This window comes from Manacus candei, unplaced genomic scaffold (genome assembly GCF_025592945.1).
Source record: "Manacus candei isolate 608988 ecotype Guabito, Panama unplaced genomic scaffold, ASM2559294v1 h1tg000005l, whole genome shotgun sequence".
In the NCBI taxonomy this organism is placed as follows: Eukaryota; Metazoa; Chordata; class Aves; order Passeriformes; family Pipridae; genus Manacus; species Manacus candei.
This window is the reverse complement of record NW_026138053.1, coordinates 21,987,974-22,003,978: the sequence shown is the minus strand read 5'-3', so window position 1 is coordinate 22,003,978 and position 16,005 is coordinate 21,987,974. Positions and strand designations below refer to the sequence as shown.

At 46.0% G+C, this 16,005-nt stretch overlaps 1 protein-coding gene across 1 annotated transcript; it reads right to left on the bottom strand.

Moving 5' to 3' along the window:
- Window positions 1–1,093: 1,093 nt before the first annotated feature.
- TADA1 (transcriptional adaptor 1) lies at window positions 1,094–15,999 on the bottom strand. The gene is made up of 8 exons (XM_051806898.1): window positions 15,844–15,999; window positions 15,453–15,544; window positions 14,307–14,372; window positions 7,336–7,433; window positions 4,668–4,877; window positions 3,525–3,676; window positions 2,429–2,591; window positions 1,094–1,556 (listed from the first exon to the last, which is right to left on the bottom strand). The coding sequence occupies exons 1-8, from the start codon at window positions 15,915–15,917 to the stop codon at window positions 1,404–1,406; spliced, it is 1,008 nt and encodes a 335-aa protein (XP_051662858.1). The 5' UTR covers window positions 15,918–15,999; the 3' UTR covers window positions 1,094–1,403.
- Between the last annotated feature and the right edge of the window lie 6 nt (window positions 16,000–16,005).

Here is a 16,005-nt window from a genome sequence, read left to right as displayed (position 1 = left end):
CAGGAAAGCCAGGAACACAGTGACAGCTACACAGCTCCTCATTACAATGCTGGTCCTATATGAACAGTCACAGAGATCAAGAAAGAAGGTTATGAAATAACAACAACTGGAAAGAAACACCAGGAACCTGCACTCTCTTCAATCCTGGGGGTGCAGCAGAGAAGGAAACTATGCAGGAATATGAAGCTCTCCTAATTAAATATATCCCAAACAGGAAAATTATAATGGTGAGGAGCTATGATTTTCCCCTTTCATATTCCCCCAGCAGAAGCTGTTTCAGTTCCACTGTCTGGAGGCACAGTAAGTAAAGCCATACTTCAGCAGGCACCTCCACCTGTGAAGTCAAAAACAGGTCATGTAGTAATTAAGACATTTTAATAGATTCTCATGTTATAATAAGCCTGTTCCCACAGCTGACTCAGGAATACACCTTAAACCCAGCAGGTGGAATTTCTCCTTTTATACACAGTGTAAAGCTGCATAATTTTATGATGAAGTAATACAAGGCTGCATATTTTTACAAAGAAGTAATATGAAAGATTTGTTTAGGCTGCAAATCCAAGGTGTCTCCAACACCAAGACAGTGAATTGGTGTATGTATTTGGGAGCTGCTGTCCCACCTCAGGGACAGTCAAGCTGCCTGCTGGGATGGCTCCATCATTACCTGTAGTGACAGCACAGAAGGTGCCTCTCATCACAGGTCCAACAACTCCTAAAGATCTGATCAGTACTACAAAGCAGGGGTGAGTCAAGGACTAGGCTGGTAGGAAAACATTACTCACAAGTCTGATTTTATTGTGTGTTTTTATAACTGGGGAGAGATTCCTATGACAGTCCAAAAGACAGGCTAGAAAAGACCTTTCCTATTTTGCCTTGTTTTCTCAGTTTCTAACCAGAAGTTCCCCTGGCAGAAAAGAAACAATGTCAGCTTACAGAGTTGCTCGTCTTCACAAGAGCCCACCCTGTTACCAGTTAAATGAAAAGGAACCCACCAGGTGCAACAGAAGCTGGACAAGGCCCCTGGAGTGCAAGCTCAGGAGAGAAACTACCTGAGAGGGGAGGGCAAGGAGACAGATTCCTTGCACTCACAAAAGAAAACAAAAGCAAATTTTATTTAAAACCAACATTTTCCACTCACATTTATTTTTACTAAAAACAGTCTTCGCAAACAAATATCTTGCTGCTTCTTTCCAATTCAGTGGGATTGCTGCAAGTACTCCATGGCACATGACTCTGAGGAAGCAGAGAAAGTGTCCCACAACTCAGTCATATTTCCATAGGAAAAGGCGACTCATAACTTATGTCATCCTTGAAATGCTGACATGGGTTTGCAAGAAGCATCCGAATGACAAGTCCCAGGAACAGGGTTGCAGCCACTTGAGGGCTGACACAGCTGCCCAGCTCTAGCAGAGGAGAAGGCCCTCCTTCGCTGCCAGGCGCTGCCGATGGATCTTATCCTGCTGTAGCTCCTCATGGTTTGGATGCCAGAGTTTCATGACGATTCTCTCGATGTTTAGAGCATAGACAGTGTGTGCAGGAATAACTTCTTTGTGCACCTGGAAACACATGTTAGCAGACAACATGTTTCACGCTTTCATACACGTTTCCTTATGTTGTCCAGGGAATAACCTCCCTCTACCCCAGGATGCTCCGAGAGCCAGCCCCGCAGAGTGGGAATGCAGGCTGTCTCACATGGAGAGCTGCTTCCTGCCAGCACTGCCACACCAGCCACTACAGCACAACCACCTGTCACACCACTTTGGAAGAGAGTAGCATGGTAAGGAAATCATTGTTTGGCTCTTGGGATGACAATCAGTAATTTGTCATCAAACCCTTAGAAACAACAATTCTACCTGACTAAACAGGACATGAATGCTTGATTACAGTTCTGTGATCTGTCTTCACAGCTGTGAGACAAAATGCCAAGGCCTGTTCACAACAGCAGAGATCATCAAGGTGGAATTTCTCACAGTGAATTTTAGATATTCAAAGCAGTCTCGATGTCCCCAGAGCTGCCAGAGCAGGAGGGAACCACAGGAATAAATCTCCACCGAAGAATCCACCCAGCCTACCTCAGATATGGTTAGAGTGATCATAGCTAACCCACTGCAGGAGCCTGCATGCCAGGACCAAATATTCCTCTAAGTACCAGGTAGAACATGAGGAGTAAGAAGGGAAATGCCAGGCAAGTTATTTTGCTGCAGCACTGTCAAAATCTGTCTAGATCAGTTCTGATATAATCACTGCAGTCTTGCTGCAGAGGTGTGAGACAAGGATCTCCTCATCAGCCCTCTGACCAAGGGGAGCAGAAGAGGCATTAAACCATAAGCTGACTATGTTACCCAACACCTAACAGTGGGAACAAATCAAAGGCAAGGAATTGTAAATCTCAGAGGGAAAGAGACTACAGGAGGAGAAATCAGCTCACCTGTAAGGCCTCGAAAAGGTCGTACATGTTGACTGGCGGGAGGGAGGCTGGCAGGGTGTCCCCAGAGCAGGCCAGGAGCAGGGCTGCCTGCTGCTCAGCATCGTCAGGAGGGGGCTGCGGGGTCAGGCTCTGACCGGCCGAGGGTGTCGCGCTGCTCGGAGGGCTGGGGGCAGAGCAGGCAGGAAAACATTCCAGTCACCAAAACACCACCAGCTTTGGGAGTCACACAGCAGGGGCCTGGCCCCAGGGCTTGTTTTTCTGTATCAGTTGACTTAAACCATGTGTACATAAAGTTCTTCCAGCTCTAATAAAAATTTCTTTGAAATTCCAGTTTAATAGAAACAGCGCAGACTGATCCTCAACATGCCTCAACCCTGCTTAAGTGATCTCCATTGTGCAACTTGTGTTATTTACAGTCAACAGTTTTTACCCACCATAAAAATTAAGGCACACACAACATTAAATTGAAACATTGGCCATTAGGCAGAGTTGTTTGCCGTGTTATAATCAAACTTTAAAGCACTCACAACCTCCTGTCAACTGCTGGAAGCTGCCACAGACAAACACAACTGCCTTCTCATACACACACATGCTGTCAGATGCACAGCACGAGCTGTTTGACATTGAGACTCGAAACACAATGACCCTGAAGCTCTGCTAACTGGAAAGTCATGCCAAGGAACCATAAATACATTTGGATGCAGGAGTGACAGGATGGCAGTGTGCTGCAGGTTCTCATTGGCATTTCAATCCTATGGCACAACAGCTGTGCCCCCCCAAGAGCAGAGCTCTTCTGCCCAGGGGCAGTTTCCCTGAGACCAACAGAATTCCTCTGTTATTAAAGTTTACAAAAAGCAATAATAAATAAACTGATGGACAAGTGCAGGTAAGGAAGAGAGACTTAACACCATCCTAAAGTCCACTGCTGAGAAATCCCCATATTCTCCCTCCCTGTTTAGCTGTACAGTCCTCCATGCCAATACCTTCCTAGTGTGTGAAACTTAAACACCATTAACACATCCTACTAAGTAAAAGGAGAAACTGAACCATGGAGTGACTTCAGGACTAGCAAAATCCATTTAAATTAGCTCCTTACCACTCAATTAAATTGTTATAAGCAACAACACTGTTCTTCAGATATGGTTGAGGGTTGATATTGCTTCCAAAGGCGTACTTGAAATGGCCATCCCTCAGACGATAGGCTTTCCGCCTGGATATCACAGATGTCAGAATGTCCTTAAGATGGTTCTGCAACAGAAGACAATCTTATTACATGTGCTGATGGCTAGAAATGCTTCACCAATTGGCAAGATAGAAATAGTGCTGCTATGACCACAGGGACCTAAAGATGGAAGGGAACCAGTATGTGGACAGGTTACAGTATGTTTGTGGGAGTACTGTAAGCATCAGCCTGTGAACTGTACTTTAATACATGATGTACTTTAATACATGATGTGCTGCTTCAAATGTCAAAGGGGTTTCTTAAATGCTAGGAAATTCCCAACCTCTGATCCCTCTGATAAAAGGTTAAGACTTCATAATTGACGCTAGATGTTACACTTGAACTGAAATACAGGCCTGAAACAACAGTGAAAAGCCACCACACTCAGGCTTTTTCACTTGCCTGAGAAGCGCTGGAGAAGCAACAGTCTGAAGAAACAAGCAGACAACTTCTTAATTTGGCCTCACTCCCAGAGGGGGAATTCAGGTTGGCCTCCACATCCCATTTGTAGAAAATCATTCACACACCAACGCTCCAAGCAGTGGCTGTGTCATTCCTGGGATAGGCCAAGTGATGCACCACTGATGGCCAAGACCAGCAGGTGCTTCACCTGCAGGTATCACCCAATCATGTCGCTTCACGTCCAGGCCAGACACTTGTGCCTGCAGTGGATTACTTTTTATAGAATTGTTCCAACTGGCACTCCCATTCTGTCCCTTCTTTTAAGTGACAGGAACAGCATTTTCCAAAACAGCTACTTAGGCACGCCTGGAGTTCTTCACGTACAAGTACTTCAAAATTAACACTTGCAGGCAGAAGCCCAAGACTTCTAGGACACCACAAATCTGGAAGACTTTTAATCCTCACCTAACTCTGAGCCAAACAGGCAATTAAAGAACAGTCGGAGAAGCAGGTTTTCTCCTCACATTGAGGCACCCCCCACCCCAACTGCAAACAGAGCCCTGTGCTGCAGGTGTCAGGAGACCACCACTGCTGCCCTGCCCAGCCCGGTCTCACCTCCACAGCATAAACAACCGCGGTCACCGCCTCCTCCGTGACATTGTCCAGCCCGTGCTCATATGCAGTTACAATCATCCTTCCTTCTAACTGCCCACGTGTGGGAAGCATCATGGTGTGAGAACACAGCTTCAAATCATCATCCTCCTGAGGATCCTTTGCCACAAACTGCTGGGCTCCCGACAGCGGATTCTGAGGCTGGAACCGGTGCTGTCATGGACACAGCGTTAAAGTGTAAGATAATATTCATTCAGACCCTTTGGTTCATCAAGGGGACATCCCTTCTCCAGTCAGAAAGCATACACCTATAAAAATGTACTGCAGAGCGATACTACTTCCCAGAACACTCTCCCAACCCCCACTGATTTGTGACTAAAGAAGTTTCTAAGTCAGTGTTAGTTGTCCTTTAATTAAACAGACCATGAACTTGTCCAGCAGCACCCCAAACCACCTAAACTTTGGGTATCCACAACATACTGCAGCAAGAAAATCTACAGTGTAAAAACACAACACATGAACAGTCACCTGCCCTGGTCTGCTCTGCACCTTCCACCTGCTAGATTCATTTTACTCTCCTAAAAGTCCCAAAAATGTGGTCAGTCACTGTCCTTACCTCCTTTCATGCTATCCAAGCCAGTGAGTGGACTTTCACATCTCTCAGACACCTCCTTCTAGGCTGAAGTGTTTTCATCTATTTAGTAATTTCTTGTACAAAAGGGTATATTTTTACAGAATAACAATAGGGTTTACATCAAGATTAAAAACCATGATCCTAGATTTGTGTGATTGATTCTTACATCCTCTAAAGCTTTAAACTTAGCTCAATTCCAGTCCTGAAATTCATAATCTAGTTTTCCTGTGCACTTTCACTACTCTAAGCAGAGCTGTGTTACTAAGCAGCCACTGATTCTGAGATGGATTATGACTACTTTTCAGAACTGACTCTGTTATTTAGGGAAAAAACCCACCACAGAACAGGAATTCACACCACAGCGTGGCAACCCCCATTTCCCAGGCCACATGTATTCCAGAACAAATCCCCTGCTGCATTGTGTCTCAAGCTCTGAGTGCCTGTGGTGGTTCCTTAGCAGATGGGAATAATTGATCCTTGAGCCCAGATATGTGCTTGGCCTTAACCCACAAGGGAACAAGGTTTATCATGTACTCCCCACAACTCCTGTCCCTCTACTCTCCAAGTCACAGATCCAGTGGCTCTGGAATAGAGATTGCTACAAGGCTCTTATGGGGCACCAGGACAAAGACATACTTTAAATATGAACAATGAATATACAGCAAAATGGATCTCTCACATCTTAGTTTCAGGAGAGACACACGGGCTGCTCTAGTCAAAGGACAGTGCGGCATTTAACTCAGAGTGAAAAACCAATCCACCCACTACTGATGTGAAAGCAGATTTCCCTCCCCATGATTCTGAAGACTTATGGTTTCATTACAGGAAAGCCACATGCCCAAAAGGACCTTCAAAATGTAAGCCTCTCTCAAGAGGAATGTGGTCTGGGAGAGCAGAAAGCAACTGGAATGAACCTGTGGTCATTCACAGCTGTTATTCTGACCAGCAAGGGAAACATCAAGGCACTTCCAAGTTCACACTACTTAGGAATTCCACTAGTAACACACAAGCCTGTTCATCATAACATACACTAAACACAGTACTTAGTGCCAAGCATTCCTGAACACGTGTATAAACACACACTAGAAATCTGCTGTATCATAGGGGTATTGAGTAAATACATTCCACTACATCACAACTTGCTTCTCAAACTCTCATTTACTTGCTACTGAAAAGTTACAGTGAAGTTTTAAGACAGAAAGGTAATAGCCTGCCATCAGAATTCAGGTCACAGCTGTGAGCACTGCAAAGTATTTCCACAGTTTCTAAATACAGTGAGCCTTCAGCTGGACTCACATCCCTCTGGAACACTAGTCTCTGAAGCACACATACACAGTGCCTAATTATAGTCCCTAGAAGGGCAGTATCCAAGGTAAGCTCACCTCTCTCAGCATAGGAACAGGAGGTTTCATATGCTCACTTTTCTCCCCTATTCCCAGCCCCTTCTTTCTTTGCAATAGCATTGGCATACATCCAACTGCAATCCAGCTGAATAAACCCGCAAGAAAAACTTGGGGGGTGGGGTCTTTTCTGCTTTGTTAAGTTTTCTGCTTGCCAGAGAACTGAACCAGATCAGATGTGCTCAGGTACCCAATAAATCTGGCTCAATAAGAGACAGACACTCTTCCTTTCAACACACTTTTCATTCAGTTTGAACCACCTTATCAAATCCTGCCTGTTGAAGACAGTGTCCCATCCCAAATCTGTCACACCAGGTGCCCTCCACTCCGGTCTGGTAGCACAGAAACTGCAGAACAGGTGTGTGTCAGTACTGGATGGACATACAGAGCCTTCACTGCAAAGTCAACTGCATCTTGAGCATTTCTGTGCCACCCACCACAAGACAGCATCTTTGCAAGGCATTTTCCACCCTGAAACAGCTTGACCTTCTACAAACATCCCGCCCAACAACTATCTTACTTCTAACATTTCGGACAGCAGAGCTAATCACAGAACTCTGCCTGACTGCCTGAATAAATAGGAAATCATTTGTTTTAAGAATTCAGCAGATGTGTAAAGAGAACCACAGGCACTTACATCAAACTTCTGGCGAACCGAAGAAATCTTTTTCTTTCCCTTTGGTTTTCCAGGTTTAGTTGCGGAGCCACCTGGCCATGGCAGGGATCCGGCACCTTCTACAAATTGAAAACAAAAAGAACCACTCTGTTGATGTTGCTGATTTAGGACCAGGACAAAACTGTCCACACAGGAAAAACCTTAACATTTGGCCCCTAGCTAAGACTCAAATCAAAATCAACAGCCATAGCTCAGAGGAAGGTCTTCTGGGGGGAGAACACTTTTGGCAGCCCTTCCCTGCTGTTGTCAGCCCTCTGCTAGCTTTTACCCACTCATGACCCACCACTTAAGTAGAAATTTCTGTCCACACACCACATAAAACCCATGTTGGAAGGAGAGAGATAAGCACAGCCTCCAAAGAAAGCCAAAAGGAAGGAATAAGCCATTTGTTCAATCAGGAAGATAATTAAGAGCTCGCCGGGAGGAGGATTCTCTTCCCACCAGCTCCTGGATCATGTCAGATGCTAAACATCTGGATTGAGCTGTCCAGCTCCCCAGTTCTCCATCTGCTTCAGCAAGCTTTGTCATCGACCCTTATTAAACATCACAGCTGCTTGTTCTGTTACACCAAGGGGAAGAACTGCACAGGCCAGTGAGCCCAGGAGCTTGTGACTGAACAAAACTGGCAAAGAGCTGAAAAAGAGATTACTGTTTAGTACCGATAAATAAATACATTTGGTCACATCACATTGAAGGGACTGCTCAAAAGCCCACACCATATGCTGTATGACAGCTACAGCTACACCTACAGTAAGCCAAATCACATCCTGACAATCACACAGCTCTCAGCAAGGACAGCCAAGCAAACTTCCTGCTGACAGCATCTGTGAACAGTTAGTTCCTTCAGGAACACCGGTGTTTAAAGAGAACGTTGCACTGGATGTGTGTGCACTTGCTGACACTGAACAAGTGCAACGCAGAGACTGGAGAGCCCTCTCGTGGCTACAGAGGAAGTGTCTGCTTTGTCTCTCCAGTATCCTCCTCCCTTGGTTTTGCTCCTTTTCCTCCGGAGCAGAGCATGCCCTGTGCTGAGTGCCTGTCCACCTCCAGGTGGCTTGGACAACTCTGCTCTTCAGTGCTTCAGTCACCTCCGAAGGGGAGGCCAGAGCTCTGCTGCCAGGCTGAGCTGACAGTTCTGGTTCTCTGCTGCTACCACGGCTCACACCAGCTTCACACCAGTCTGTGTGATTACCCTCAGCTCCTCCAACCACGTTTAACTTGCTGTAATCAGGAACGGTGTTTGTTTTGCTGTAATCAGGAATTCATAAATACAGTTATACTACGGTCGTGTTTATAGGGAATGAGGCTGGCTAGAAGTCCTGGGCTATGGGGAACTTCCCACACTCACAGCTGGAGAACAAGCACAGTGTTCTCTACCATGAAAAAAAAATTAACACATGACTTTAAGGGTCTGACTAAACTAGAGGATCCAAGTAAAGCTTTTGAATGGTCAGCTGCTAAGAAGGAATTAGAAATGACCTACATAAACAGAGATGGCACATTCTCCCTATATAAAAAAAAGTTTACCAAGAAGTTTAGCTACATACTATTAGATGGGTGAAAATTACTAGGCTACAAACACTGTTGTCAAAATCCACTGGTCTATCATAAGAAATTAAAAGATAATAAATAAAAACTCTCCAAAAATCATAAAGCTGGTGTCACTACTCATCACTGCATCACAGGTGAGGCCCCAATGAGGGGACAAGTGAAAGCACCATGGACAATCATCTCAAGGACCACACTTGCCTGTCATCAAGATCTTGGGGCTTAAATCTTATGATTTAACATAATAATGCTATTTCTCTCAGAAGATGCTTTGCTCTTTACAGGTGAGTCCTTTCTTTCTCCTCTTCTCCTCCATAGCAGCTCAGACCTCTTCTAGCCAGGGTGGATTAGATGTGTTAAGGACAGACACTGAAATTACCTGTCCCATTCCAGAGTTTCAATAAAAGCACACCTCTAGCTCACAATGTCACTCCACCCCAGACCCTTCCTCCTTGTCAGAAGTCTTACACAGCTCCTTCACAGCACCACTTGTGACAGTATCCTCTGCTGTGTGACCAGAGAAAGTGCAACAGATGGAGATGGAAATAGCAAACACCATTTTATCTAGCAGTATATTACAGATTAATAGTTTACAGCCATGTCCAAACTTTTAAAATACTTCTTTAAAAAAATAATACAACAGCTTTTATACTAAATAGCAACTAAATGTTAGGCTTACACAGTAGATCTGAAAGATGCAATTAATTGATACTCAACCTGCACAATTAACAAGAACTTAGCCAGGCTAAGTTTACAGCAATGAGAAGGTGAGATACAATCTCTTATTTCCCACTATAATGAGCCCAGAGCAGAGTTTTTTTCGGCTCCTTTTCCAGGTTTTCATATTACCAAGCCTGACTCGCACTAGATGAAGAAAGCAAAATTTCCCTGTAGCATTCTAAGAAAACCAGTACTTGCCTTCCTGGCCACAAATGACAGGCTGGGCCAGCTCAGGCATGAAACTTCAGAGATATCAGCATCTTTTATTTAACCTTGCTAGCAAAGGAATCAGACTTTAACAAGCCACAGCAATGTCTGCTGCTCTGCCTTCAAAGATCAGCCACAGATAAGAACGTGTTTCTAAGAGCTGCCTCGTCTGCACAGCACCATCACGATGGCAACAGCCAGTCCAGAGCGTGTCAGATTTTCCCAACGTGCTGCACCAGCATGAGAAAAGGACAAAGACACTGAGAAAGTCACTACAAAGAAAAGCAGCCAGGCACAGGAAACGTGCATTTCCCACCCTTGTTCATTTGATATTCAGTTGAGGGAGGGGGTTGTTTGTTTGTTTTAATCTTGCAGGGACGAGGGTTTGGTTAGATATTCCACTGATATTCTGGGTCAGATATTCTGCTGACCCTCCTCTGCCAACAACTCACGCTCCCATTTTCTTCCTTTTTCTCCCTTCTTAGCTCTCCGGAGAGAAGTAGAAACACAAGGAACCTGATTCCACCTCACAGCTGGAAGCCCTTCAAGCGAAGTCTGTGGACAAGCCTTTATTGTATCACTTTATTGCGATACAATAAAGTGGTCCTGTTATTCCAGCACCAGTTACAAGTCACCGAACCACCTCTTTTTAATTGGCTCCAGATCATAGTAAATAAATTAAACCCTTACATCATTAACTCAAGTGCTTGCAATTGTCTCAATTTTATTAACATTTAGCTAAGAAAAGAAGTAACAGTTCAAAGCAAGATACACATTAACTCAAGAAATCTTATTAACCTGAGTGCTTGCAACTGTCCAACAAACAAGATAAGCTTAGTGAGCAAGTCCATGCAATGTCAAGAAAAGATTTAGACTGGAATTCCTCTTGATGGAATTTTTGGGGGAAAAAAAGTCCCAGTGTGCAGATTCAGGCTGGAATAAAGTTATTTTTTTCCGTAGCAGCTTGTATGGGGCTGTGTTTTGGATTTGTGCCGAGAACAGTGTTGATAACACAGGAGTGTTTTTGTTACTGCTGTGCAGGACTTGCACAGAGCCAAGGTCTGTTGTGCCTCTCACACCACTCCACCAGTGAGGGGGCTGGGGGTGCACAAAAAGCTGGGAGGGGACACAGCCAGGAGAGCTGACCCCAACTGATCCAAGGGATATTCCACTCCATGTGGCATCATGCTCAACATACAAAGCTGGGGGAAGTGGAAGGAAGCGGGGGGACATTCAGAGTGATGGCATTTGTGTTCCCAAGTCACTGTTACGTGTGATGGAGCCCAGCTGTACTGGAGATGGCTGAACATCTGCCTGCCCACAGGCAGGGGTGAATGAATTCCATGGTTTGCTTTGCTGGCATGCATGGCTTTTGCTTTACCTACTAAACTCCCTTCACCTCAACCCACGAGTTTTCTCACTTTTACCCTCCTCATTTTCTCCCCCTCCCATCAGTTGGAGCAAGAGGCTCTGTGGGGCTGAGCTGCTGGGGTTACACCATGACACCCAGATGTAAAAGGTCAGAAAAGCACTTCTGAAAATACTGGTAAGAGAAGAATACCGAAGAAAACAATTTTCCCATACTGGGGAGTGTGCCACCCCACTCAGGCTGGTATAGCCAGCTAACACCACCATTAAGGCACTCTAGTATTTTGGATAGCATGTTTCTGGGAAATTCCTCTCTTCAGGCACTTTCACAGCTTCCCACCTATGCTACAGCTTGGTGCCACTCCAGTATTTAAGGGTGTCTTCATAAACATGGCTGTCAGAGGGAACAACACCACCCATTTTTCAAAAGGGCAGAGGAGTCGTATTTAGGATAGCTCAGGATCCTGCTGTGTCCTCACTGGAGCCCAGCAGGAATTTAAGCAACTGGTCATCCTTCACATCAGAATAGATAATGCACTTCCTCTCCACCACCAAGTCCTAAACATCCCATGCCATACAAGCTGTGGAACTGGGATTTGAAGTTTGTGTGACTACCAGCCAAAGCAGATGAGAGGGGAAAATGCAAAGTGTTCTCAGAAAGGGTCACATTCACCAAGTGCTCCCCTAAATCTCAGGTGGAACCACCACTACCAGAGGCAGCAAAACTGGCATCAGGTGGGTTTGTTAGCATGGTTCAACATACACTATAATCACTCATTAAAAATATCTTCCCCAAGGTTTCCTATTCCAAATGCCACAATATCAAGTATAGTTTCAACACTGACCACATAATTAGTTTTTTAATACAAAACAACATCTTAAGGATGGTTCTTTCCCTTTGTCTCTGTCACGTGAAGGTGGAAAGTACATGCATCAGCAGCCCTTATGAGGGCATGCCAAGTGCAAACACACTTCTTTACAGCTACTTGTTTCCATGAATCATGAATAAACACCTTCTACCCAAAAGACAGCAGTGGAGACAAAAGCTTGTTAGCTTTCCATTCTCATGTGGACCAAAAAAAAAAAAAAAGAGAGGAAAAACCAAACAAACCATAACACAAAAATAGCAGGTGTCAGACTGACATCTAGGGGAAGAAGAAATCTAGACATTAACACTACTTGTACTGCACTTTCCTGGGCTTGCATATAAAATCCACTACACTACACACAGCTGACAGGCAAGAAAAGTTTGCCTTTAATATATCTACCAGTCAGCAGCCCAAAGAGAGGTGTCTCAGTACAGATTAGGTCCCAAATAGCTGGTAAACTCTGCAATGATCTGAGGAGAGCAAAACGGAGGTTCTAGAAGGGATTGTTAGCTCCAGAGCACTAAACCATGTCTTTAAGAACACCCACAAACTATTAAACTGACTTATTTCAAGCTGGTTTGTGCAACCTGTGGACACAGAGCCAACCAAGGCCTGCATGGAAGCCCTGCAGGTGACTAGCCCACCCTCAGGAAGGACCCTGGCCAGCCGGCACACCACTACATGCTGTCACTGACCTGTTGAACCACTATGAAGAGGGTTCTTCAAGGGCTCCTGAACAGAGAAAGCTGCAATGGGACAAGAGGAAAAGACCTCACAAGGACTTGCAATTAAAAAGGGTCTGGCAGGAAATAATGAGCATATGGAAGGCACCTGTGGAGTAGCACCGTGCTTTGTGCTGGGGCTCCTGCCTTTAACACATTCCTAAACAGCCTTGAAAAAGGGGACACCTGGGAGAGTTTGCTGACAAATCCTGACCAGAGAGCTGCAAAAGAGCTGCCATGACTAACTGACCGGATAAAGAAACAGAGGACATTCAATACAGTTAAGCACAGAGTATGCACACAGGGAAAAACAACCCCAACCTCAGTCACATGGCAATGGGCTCTCACTTGAGCACTGCCACTCAGAAACAAGACCTCTGAGTTATGATCTTCACCCCAACACTCACAGCAGCTCAGTGCTGACATCAGAGAACACAACCACTCTCTCCCTCCCCCTCCTCATTTAAACTCAGCTCCTTCAATCACTCTTCTTGTGCTTTCTTTTTATAATCCAGCTGCAAGCATTCTAAGACAAAAGCAAGGAGCAGCAAGATTTAGACATAAGCCTTCTGATTTACATGAGTGCAGACCCCCAAAGGGAACAGGTCTAGGACTCACAAGGTGTTCACAAAGTTCAATCAAGAACAAACAAAGCAAGTTTGGAGGTGGGGAAGGTTAGCATTTAATTAGCACAGATGGTATAATTAAGGACCAGCTGTGGGTACCCATAATTTTTTCAGTTTTTCCTTCCTCTAGCTACAACAGGTATCATAGAAACTGGTAATCTCTCTTCTCAAAATACTCATCTCTAAGGTCTCAGGCCTTGAGAGCTGTAACAATTTTCTCTCTTACTACACAGCAGTTTCATATCTCGCAATGCAGCTCAACTGCCCTGCTATCACATCTCTGGGTTGAGAGTTCTTTTGAAAACCAAACAAGACGTACTTTGCAGCCTTGAGGAAAGCCATTCTAGACTCTTACAAAGTTAAAATGTTATTCTAGATGCTCACAGAGTTAAAATGTTAACTATCTGCAGAAGGTTGGGTTAATTGGCCATAGCTCAGTCAATGCTCCCAATAAGCATTTTTCTATCAGATAAGCACTTGGAAATAAGATCAGTCAGGAATATCCAGTTCTCCAAAATTATACCCCCAGCAATGAGAAGAACAAAGTCCAGAGGAGAGAGGAAGCAGTAAGCAAAGCAGATCAAAGAGAATGCTGCATCTCCCTTTCCTCTTCAGTCCACAGCAGACACCTAATCCAGAAATCAAACCAGCTTATCTCAGGCCATCCAGCGTCAGCTCTAACCAAGCACACACAGCTTAGTCATGAAAGCACCTCTGCTGAAATCAGCTGGATCACTACTTTGCTACCCTTTTGCCTGTCTGGCAAAAACCCCAGGAATATTAAGGCTCAGAAAATTGGAGTACTCTGTACAATCCCACCAAACACACATAGGGCACACACTGAGTGTTTAATGAGGCTTTTTGACACTTACCTGGTGCAGAAACCAGGATCTGGCATCGGGTAAGAATAGCCAGGAGGAAATCGTTGTGGGAGTGGACTGTGTAGAGAGAGACAGCCCATTAGCAACACATCAGTGCCCAGAGGCACCGCATCAAAGCCATCCTAAAGTACCTCCCTAAGCTTCTCCACAGTTGTGTTCTCCCCACAGTGCTACAAAGGCACAACTTTCAACACAAAAAGTAGTTTTGAGAGTTTTTTTTCTGCTGGACCCGGAATCTGCTAGTAGGACACCAACAAAAATGCTACTGATACTACACACAGCATGGCAACAATTGTGTGGCTTCTCAGTGTTCCACACGCTCAAACCCAGTACTACAGCACACTGTATGAAACATCGGGTGCATTCTCCCAGTCAAAGGAGGAGCAGCTGTCCCTCCTGCAGTGCAGACACCTGGCTGCAGGGCTCTTTGTTTTGCTAGAAAATCCACTAGGAAAAGACAGCCCCAGGAAGCTGAAGTCAAGTCAAATACATTCTAGATAAAAGGCAACTTCCTTGCAGAGAGTTACTGAAAACAGAGTAATTGTGCACTATAAAAAGTGAAGGCAAATTTCATAGGTAAGATCAGAGGTTACAGGATCCTCTTTGGAGTCTGAGCATCCCAAACACCTTATCCTTCCCTGCAGGGATCAAGAATGTGGAAGCCAGGACCCCCCCACAATGACTTCGGCAATGCCCACCCAATGCTTGCAGACCTGAGGTGAGGATGAAGGAATCTCACCCTTCAGCACTCCCACCTGCCACCCCTAAAGGCCAGGGAGGACCTGCCAGCTGCAAACTCACCCAGGTGAATCTGGGATTCCCTCCCGCACTTCAGCCACACCACCAGCTCAGTCCTAATCAAAGGGAAAGTACGGAAAGCACTGGGACTCCACAGGACATAAAGAAGTGGCTTTTTAGTTGGTGGAACATCTTTTTTTTTTTACCTTTTCACCATATTTACACAAGACCAAATTGCCTGTCAGTGCCAGGGCACCTCCAGCTTTTTAACGCCACTGCTACCGGAGCCCTGGCCATTCCTGTTTCCCTCCCAGCACTTTCCCTGTTCGGGAAGCATCGTGCCGCAGGGAGGAGCTCCCCCGGGTCAGGCAGGGAAAGAAACACCAGGGAGCTTCTCACCGTTATCCTGGGTGAGGAGCCTGCGCGCTTCCAGGTCAAACTCCTCCTTGCTGATCTTCTGCTTGAACCAGAGCTTCAGGTTGGCCCAGTACCTGGGGAAGAGCAGGGAATCACAGCGTCAGCTGGTCTGGAAAAGATCACCGTGTCCAACCCACGAGCGAACAACCACTACGCCGACCACAGCATGGCACCAAGCGCCCTTCCTTAAAACACCTCCAGGGGAAAGAGCAGGCACAGGAGGAAAAGCGCTGTTCCCAGCCCCGCGAGCGCTGAGGTTCCGCACGGCCGGCAGGGGCCGGGCGGGCCGCGCAGCGCACAGGACCGACCCAGCCGGGCGGGGCCCGTCGCCGTAGCTCCCCCACAACCTCCCCACTGCCAGAGGGGCACTCACTGCTTCACGTTCTCGCCCAGCGCCTCGCTCAGGCTCTTCTTGGCCGCCTCCAGCTCGCTCACGTAGGTCGCCATGGCCGCCGGCGCACGGGGGCCGTCACGTGCCCGCCGGTCACGTGGGCCGGGGGAGGCGGGAGGGGGCGGAGGCCGCGCGCACGCGCAG